The sequence below is a fragment of the Haemaphysalis longicornis genome, unplaced genomic scaffold, assembly GCF_048455015.1.
Source record: "Haemaphysalis longicornis isolate Haplotype H1 unplaced genomic scaffold, Haemaphysalis longicornis Haplotype H1 scaffold_12, whole genome shotgun sequence".
NCBI lineage: Eukaryota > Metazoa > Arthropoda > Arachnida > Ixodida > Ixodidae > Haemaphysalis > Haemaphysalis longicornis.
The window spans coordinates 89,958,904-89,967,787 of NW_027526225.1; the positions used below are offsets into that span (position 1 = coordinate 89,958,904).

At 43.7% G+C, this 8,884-nt stretch overlaps 1 protein-coding gene across 2 annotated transcripts; it reads left to right on the plus strand.

The window, feature by feature from the left end:
- Gip (hydroxypyruvate isomerase-like protein Gip) lies at nucleotides 1–6,140 on the plus strand. Of its 2 annotated transcripts, none has more exons than XM_077693739.1 (9): nucleotides 1–414; nucleotides 499–702; nucleotides 763–874; nucleotides 963–1,062; nucleotides 1,133–1,208; nucleotides 1,276–1,325; nucleotides 1,389–1,458; nucleotides 1,595–1,729; nucleotides 4,327–6,140. In XM_077693739.1, the coding sequence occupies exons 2-9, from the start codon at nucleotides 510–512 to the stop codon at nucleotides 4,377–4,379; spliced, it is 789 nt and encodes a 262-aa protein (XP_077549865.1). In that variant the 5' UTR covers nucleotides 1–414; nucleotides 499–509; the 3' UTR covers nucleotides 4,380–6,140. The 2 variants fall into 2 exon arrangements, with proteins under 2 accessions (XP_077549865.1, XP_077549864.1); XM_077693738.1 differs by having other exon boundaries at nucleotides 6–414; nucleotides 485–702.
- The last annotated feature ends 2,744 nt before the right edge of the window (nucleotides 6,141–8,884 follow it).

The window sequence follows — 8,884 nt, forward strand, 5'->3', positions numbered from 1 at the left end:
CCTAGTAAGAATAGCGTTAACAATTATTCGCACACCGCAAGCTATCGTTGAGTTTAGCGCCCAGTTGCTGTCGGACATTTAGAACCATAAAGCTAATTTTAGTCAAAATTTGCACGCTTTAGAGAAAGAATGCGTGGTTAGACCGAGACATCAATCGAAGAACCGCAGTATTGCTGTTGCAGTGGTGCCAGGTTGCACCGGTTGTGGTTGCACCGATGAAAATTTGTCCGCACTCTTCCTCCATGTGGGGCTGCGCCAGCCGCGCGAAAGTGAAGTGTTTCGTCGGTGTCGTTTCGTCTCTGACAGAAGCTGCCTACACAGGTATATTATGCGATTAAGCTGCATTTTCCCTTGGAAGCGTTATCTTTTATCTGCTGAGCCGTCCGGAGTGCGCGGGAGTCTGCGCTATACAAGGTGAGAGCTGATAATCATTAGGAATCTTCCGTTACTGCTTCTGTCGAATACGTATCGTCTGAATTCGCAGGTGTTTGTCTACAGACACGTCCAAGATGCCTCTTAAATTCGCCGCCAACATTTCGACGATGTTCACTAACACCCCGCTGCCGACGCGCTATCGCCTAGCCCAGTCGTGCGGCTTCAAAGCCGTCGAATGCCAGTTCCCCTACGATGTCGGCGTCGACGCCATTCGCAACGAGAAAGTGTCGAGTGGGCTCGAGCAAGTGCTCATAAACACGTTCCCAGGTAATATGGAGCGAATCGAGTTTATGCGCGTTGATCACTGCTGCGAATTCTGGCTCGTAGGTGACCTGCCCAAGGGTGAACTTGGTTTCGCAGCCAAGGCCGGCTGTGAGTTGCAATTCCTCCGAAGTTTGGAGACCACGATAAGATATGCCAAGGCTCTAGACTGCAGAAAGTGCGTATCCGCGTCGCATATGCCTACTAGCCCCCAGATTTCCTTTGTTTTGTAGTAACAAATGCGCATGCATTTTTTTCCTCCTTAGAGTACATGTTATGGCTGGAGTGACAGGACCCGAGCGTGATCATATCATGGAAGAGACCTACCTCACGAACTTGATGAAAGCGGCTGATCGGCTCGCAGAGGTGCTTGACAATTGTACCCTCCGCATTGCGCCTTTCGTTTTCGTTGAGTGACTTCATTGCTGCTTTTCAGGAAGGAATTGTAGGCGTCATAGAGCCCCTCTGCAAAGAGGCCAAGCCAGGGTACTTTCTCAATAGTTACGAACAAGGTAATCGGCAACGAATATTTGCTGTTGCGTCGTCCATCATAATTAATGGATGTCATGGCTTTTTCAGCGGCACGCTATGTCACCCAGCTAAACCACAAGAACATGAGGCTGCTCTTGGTAATACAGCGGAAATTCTGCCCTGTGGTAAAAGGAGTTGTCTAAAGGATTAATTTTTTTTAGGATGTCTTCCACCTTCAAATGACCTCGGGAAACCTGTCCAACACGATAAAAAACGTCTACCCTCTCATTGGTATGCCGTCATTTTATGCCCTCGGTGTATTTTACATCATAATATGAAAGCATGTCGTACATGACATGGCAGATGGAACTCTCAGTGCGCCCACAGAAGCCTGAATGTGCCCGAAACCTTTGCCTTCCTGTCCCAGGTCACGTGCAAATCTCCCAGGCACCACACCGAGATGAACCAAGCGCTCCAGGGGAAATAAACTACCGATATATTCTTCAGCTCATTGAGGAACTTGGTTACACTGACTGGATTGGCCTCGAGTACACACCAAGCGGTAAGGAGTCACTTGTTCTTTATGCACTGTAACTTGTATTTTGTAAGTGCAGAGCGCTGTAGGGGCTCGCCTTGTCGTCGTAGCTCGCTCGCTGGACCCAAGTAGAGCCACACGGCATTCCGTTGGAGCGGCTGTCGTCGCGGCGTAACCCAGAGGCTTCGAAAACCAAGCGGTTTGTATAGTCACAAGCGTTCGAATTTCGTGAACTGCTGCCGCTTGTCATACATCTCCCCGTTATTTAGCGCAAAGAAAACTGCAGGTACATTTGAGGCAAAATATACGTAATTAACCGACAGCGCCCGTGTTCGTTTAGCTAGGAACACTCGTTTGGTTGGTTTTTACGGTAGTAAGCGAAAAAAAAAAGTGGCAGTGCAATGCCGGCACGTGCGGGAGGAAAAGCAGGCACAAAAAGAACAGAACTCCCGTTGGCGCAGTTTCAGACGGGGCGCGCGAGCACTGTGAACGCAGGAAATTAAAATTGCATTGGGTCGTAGCAGTGAGTGGATAACGGCGCTGCAGTTCATTATGGCGAATCACTGCTCTACACTTCCGACAGCTTTCACATTGAGTGGAGCGGCTTTAATTTTTTTAACCAAGAACACTCGGGGATTTCTGAAATAATTTCTAAGCTGAAGGGAATAGACTAAAATTGGCATCGAAGCCATTCTCCCTCCTCCGTCTAGGAATATTTGCAAACAAATGTTGGGGTGAAATAGAAAAGGAAAGAGCATAACAGATAATTTCATGTTATAGTAGCTCCTGAGTCTTTGGTGTACTCTGTGAACAACTCACTAGGTTTATTTTGGCTTTCTGTTAGTCCATTGCTTGTGGCACATAGTACATACATTGTATGTAGAAACACGTATCGAAACCAACTGTTGAAATTTTTTTTTTGTGTGCACGTATGTCTTTCATGCCTTGCATGACATATAGTTTTCAACTGGTGGCAGAAGACTTGCCGGTAGCTGTTAGGCAGCAAGCAAGTGCTTGCCAGAATTGCCAGCTGGCCATCCTTTTAAATGATTGAGGAGTTTTTTTTTTTTTTTTGCAGCAGTTTCTTTGGTTACTGCGGCAGAGTGATTGGTTTTTCATCTGCGAAAATTGCTGCTTTGCAATTAAACACTTGAGGCCGTTAACAAACTTGCACGGGTTGCAGTTGCTTTACACCCCCCTGCAATAATTCCAGTTATTGAGTTCTGAGACTGGCACATCTCTAGGCTCTTGCACTAGCTGTATGGCCTTGCAAACTTTTGTTGTAGCGCCGCCTCTTGCACTTGTGTCTGGTTTCTTATGGTAACATTGGAATGTGGGCTCGTCATTGCATCAAGCTGCTGCTTTTCTGCTTTTGAAAGCGCAAAATGTAGTCGTCAAAGAGCCCCTGTGGCTGCGAGTGTGCAGTTGGCAGTGGTTATCCTGCCTTGTAATCCCTTCGGGGCCATTCCAGATTACATCCTGCGATATCAAGAAGGTCAACAAGTGCCGTAGCTAACCTTGAGGTGACTTGGTGCATTCTTGTGCTTTGGGGCAGGTGTGTGCCGTCGCAGGCTCTGTCAGCATGCTCAGAGCAATCGTCTAGTTCTGGGACCGAGGTAGCCCGGAATTTTCTTTCCCTTTCCCTTAGAAGGATCAGGGAGTGTCCAGTGTGAGGAATTATAAAGCTTGTCATGTTACAAATAGTTGATATGCACCTTGGGCGGGATTAACTGCTAATCAGAGTGCACTGAGTGGACAGAGCATGGTTTTGTGGCGATCTTGTGTCATTCGTGATTATCCGGGGTGTTTCGTTAAAAGGGCCGTGAAGACAAAATACAAGTTTGGTTCGTTAAAAAGGCTGTTTTGTCCTGATAACAACGATACCAATTTCACCGCCAACTCCTGAGAAATAATCAAGATGTTAAAGAAAGTGACAACTCCACGGCCACTTTCCAGTGTTTTTTCTGCGACGTTACAGGATCTTATTTGTGCGATTGGGGGCTGCCAACCTAAGCCACCGCCAATAAACTTGTCTGAGAGATTGTAGTGGGGCCTCTAGTTCTACCTGAATGCTAACGTGTAGTTAACAAACCGATAAAAATCTTTTTGGTGCCAGCCCATGACATGTTACTCTCGCTCGTTTTATGCCACCGTGGCGCGAAATTGGACAACTGTTTATTATTTCCTGGGTTTCTTTTTTTAAAGAACGTCTTTTGTGGCCAAAATGGATCTGAGTGAGCTACTAAAATCTAGTTTTATTGAACAGAACAAAAGTTAACTATTGTGTCGTCGTGGCCCCTTTAACCAACTTATTCAGTTGGATGCCGTACTGTGGCATGAACTGTCTTTTGTTGCACAGCACAAGAGTGCCTGGCTCTGAGCGAAAATTTCTCATTAACTCAAGGAATGAAAGCATGGTCAGTGATCCTCATAGGAGACGGGATAGGGATGAGTGGAACACCACTGATTCCTCTCACCACAAGCTGAACAGTGGCATGTAACTTGCCCCTAACAATTTTCAAGATTGTGTTGTAAAAGTTGCACCTGTGTGTACAGACACACCTGCCGTTATATGCACATTCCTTTGATGGAGTAACTAACCCCAAACTTTATTTTTCTTTCAGGACCAGGGGGAGATGGTATTTCCTGGATAAAGGACTATGGCTACACACTATGAGCCATTCTAGGAACATGATAGTTACTAAGCTCAGCTATTCATTTTATGTTGGTTTGTTCCGTGTTTCTCTAAACGAGAATGAGAAACACCTCTGCGTGATTTTTGTCTTTCTTATAGTTAGATGATTAACATACGCCTTGTAATGCACGGATATAAGCCAGATGATCTGCTCGCATAACAAGTGCTAGGCTGGGTAGCATGTTACATAAGAAGCTTCTTTTTTGTCTTGGCTTTGACTGGCATGATGAAAAATGAATGACCCTCATTTGATGCATTATCGCCTTCTTGCTCGTTCAGTTAACTGTTGCCAAGCTACTCAGTTATGATAATTTGTAGTAATTTTTTTTTTCAAAATTGTTTGGCCAGTCATTCAGTGTACAACGCTTATTCAGTGTAAAAATTTTCCATGACAGCTGCAAGTTTTTTCTTCAAGCTGTTTTGCATTTAACTTAGCGTTCTATGTTAAAAAAGAACATTATTTTGTTTAGTGATATTCAGATGAACACTATTCAATTAAAATTAGCAAAAGTGGCACAGTCTTCCTTGGTTTTGATTACTTCAAATGGGTTCCAGCCCTTGGCTGTGAATGCCTTGGTGCTTAGGAGTGAGGTACCGCATGCACTTAGAAAGTAAAAAATCAACCAGCTTGTGATACCCGTGCCACACGTACACGAAAAATGACATTAAGTGTTTAAGGCCTTAAGATGCCGAATTACATCATTTGGGCGGATCGTGCTAGATGCGAAAACGCGATGGCATTAAAAGTATGTTTGGCATGATGGTGATAATGACCGAAAAGAGAAATGCACTCATATTTTAGAAGTTTTTGACGCAGAGAAAAACGCCTTACAAGGGTTACAAATGTTTTTTTGTGAAATAAAACGTTATGACAAATAGTTTTTTCAAAAATGGTGCGAGCCATTTGCAAAAGTGGCTTCAGCTGCATGCCGTCGCCTGCCAGCAGTAGCTAAATCTGAAAAATTATAAACGAGTAACAGGATGTCTTGCCTTTTTCCGCTGTTTTAGTGAACTTCATCTTCTTCAGAACTTTGCCACCAAAAGTACACAAAAAATAGTTTATTTCGAAGGTCAGCTACATTTCCGCGTCGACACTCTGGTGCTGAGAATTTGGTTGGTTTAATTTGGTGCTCATCGTGTTGGAGAGTAGGCAGATTTATATGGCGTTCGTGAAGGCGAATGAGTTGTGTGGAACTCCTTAAACCAAAAATGACATTAGAGAGAATGGCATTGGATTTTTACTCGTAGCAGTGAATTAATGGCATTACAACCTAAGGCATTAAGCTCTTAATGTATTTTTAGTGTATGTGTGGCGCCAGCATAACTTGTGCCAGTGCTTTTGTTGGGGCAGAGCTTATTTTTTTGTGGCACGGAAAGTGTAAGCTGCGAGTCCTGTTGCTGCAGTTTGGGAAACCATCGCAGTGGAGGGCATGCTTTCTCATGGTAGCCGAAACTGCTGAATAAACAAAAAATTCAGCCACAATTCCTCTTCCCAGAAAGTCTTTATAAAATACGGGATGAGTGATGATTGGTTTTGTTCAAATAAGAATGCACATGCATACATATATAAGCATGCATGTTGTCACGGACAAGTGAAACGCAAACACGGAAATATGAACCAGAAGGCGCAAAATTGAAAAATACTGTTCGTGCAGGTCCGATAAAGTTGCGCTACCGGTATATACGGAAAGCCACATTTCCAAACTTTGTTACGGTAACTAAGCCACAAGTCACTTTGACTTGCATGGGAAGAAGTCGTGCTATTTGCGTGTTCTGGTTCATATTTTCGTGTTCGCATTCTCACTTGTCAATGACTGTACATATTATTATATTAGGGGCTTAGTGGTGATTGAGTCTAAACTGGAATAATTGTCAGGATTTAATGGGCTAGTTAATCAGTTGCAATATTGAAAACTAAGCTTAATGTTAGTTCACAATTTGGAAAAATTGAAGCCAACTAAAATGGCTTGGGCACAGCAGCGGAGTAGATGGAACAATGCTGAACAACGGCTCACTCTATTGCTGAATATGACCTTTCCCCACATGCAAGTCTCCTACCTCTCCCGACTACACAAACTTTTCCCAACCCAATACCTGAAGCCGCGCTTCAAGTGCAATCAACTAACCGCTTGTCCCGTGCTGCTGCTTCTGTGTCATTGTGTTTATCATGCTCTAATTTTTAAAACAAGTGTGCACCAACTTGTCCATTAATGTCTTCAACTAACCAGCCTCTACCGTAGAATATGGCAGCAGTGCGTGAAAAAATTCACGAACGCTTCCTAACAGAGGAGCAGTGGAGTGGGGCGCTGTTTAGTGCCGGCTACTATGCCGAACAATCACTAGAAAAGCCAACGATGCCCTAGGGACTGGAGCCCTGGACTACGGGCACCCACCGTGTCTAACAATCAATGAATAATGGAGGTATTTCTGTCTCTCTCCCAGGGAAGGAAAACGCTTTCCTACATGGCGCCTCAGTCTTGAAGCCCATTGATGATCAGATCTGGTAAAGAAAGGCAGAAAATTAACCTTGAACCTCTTGTCCAGAAACACGAAATGTGACCACTATCTGTAAGGTAGTAAAAGAACCCCCTGTTGATGTGAGAGGATGGTGTTTATCTGAGGTCATCAATGTGCTCGGGAACTTGCGATGGCTGCAGCCATTGCGACTTATTTCTTAGATCACAACCTAAGCCTGCCACAGCCCGACAAAGACGGTGGCATTGTTGTATTGCCACGAGGAAACTTCAATGAAAAGGTGAGCTGGGCTATGGACCAAAGACTTCAAATCTACTTTCGTGAAACCAAGAAAAAGTTGGTTGCCCTGAAGCTACATAAGGTTCAAGCACTCTCTCACCTGTTTTTTTGGCCAAGCGGTTGAACCAAGTTGCAGGCAGACTGACTGACAAAATTCTCGCAGCAGCCCAAGACAGACCATTGTCCTTAAAAAATTGCAGTACACTCATTTTTGACATGAATGGTCAGTATTTTTAATTTGATTGTAATGAACATGTGAATAACATCTTATTGTGTGCGTGTTCATATATGTTTATTAAACAAAGTTTCAAAATGAAAATGTAGTTTCGTTGGTCATTCATGTCATATCAAAGAGTTGGTGAACGGCAATTCATGTCATATCAAAGAGTTGGTGAACGGCAATATTTTTTCTTTGAATAAACACCAGTTATTAAACAAATTTTCAAAATGAAGATGTAGTTTCGTTGGTCATTCATGTCATATCAAAGAGTTGGTGAACGGCAATATTTTTCTTTGAATAAACACCAGTTTGACCTGAAATTTTTTATGAAGGTGCCAGCTTGTTGATAAGCTTGGTTAACAGAAACTTGTGAGCTAATTCCTGGTGTAAAAAAAAATTGTTTTCCCTTCGCACGCTGAAAAGGCACTTCTGGCAGACCAAGGAGAGGTTTCTGTTATTCAGAATCCTTCAAAGCACTAAATGACACTTTGTACTTATAAAGGAGGCCCAGCATCATGACTCGGATCAGCGCTCTAAGTGCTACTGGACACTGCCACATAATTTTTTTTAAATGCCTGTTTCTAACGTATGATATGTCACACTTTTGCAATATACGTAAACGCTAGCAATAAAAGGCCTTAAGTACATTGATATCGGACATCATTACATTTACCCTAGAAAAATGTTTTCCCGGCAGAACACCTGTGCATAAAAAGAGCTCGGTGCACTTGAAGAAATATTGAATAAAGGCTTCTAGATCTTGCAATTTTGTGTATCAGTACATTATTAAAAAAAAAAAGTCTTCCCAGCAATGCGTGCGTGTGCAGTAGTGAAGCCGACTTTAAAAGGCAATGCTTGCTGTTTCTGCGTTCCCCTTGCTCTCTACCTTGCGTACTTGTTTAGATAAAAAATTGATTTCCGAAGCCCCTGCTTCGTGTGCCCCTGCTTTGACGTTTAAACGAAGCTTCCACATGCAAGGCTAAAATGAGACGATGATCGGCCAGAAAGCATTCCGAGCACTACTGAAACGTGCGCGCTTACACAAACCGTCACTGTCACGGAGGTGACATTGTAGGCAAACGTATACTTCCCATAACCAGGGTTACTCTGATCATAACAACAACAATAATATACAGGGTGTTGCGACGATAATTGGAACACTTTAAAAATTTTTCCTGAGCGATCCGCCGCTCTGTTCGCGCTCAAACTTCACACAAAGGTCGCATTTTGTGGTCTATTTTGTTTGACACCGGGAACAACAACGGTACTTACCTGTTTATTCCTGTTTACCTGTTTAATAAAAACGATTTTCGCCTATGGGCAAATGGCCGCTGATTTGGACGTGCGAGCCAGCGCAAGTTGATGTTGGAACGACGGAACCACCTGCAGAGCGAAACGCATGTTTGGGATTCACGTACGGAGCCAAATGGTGCAGCAGACGATCAGAAAATGCACCTAGAAATGAGCTAACAGACTGTCAGAAAACCCGGTTTTCGGGCTCGTACGTCCAAAT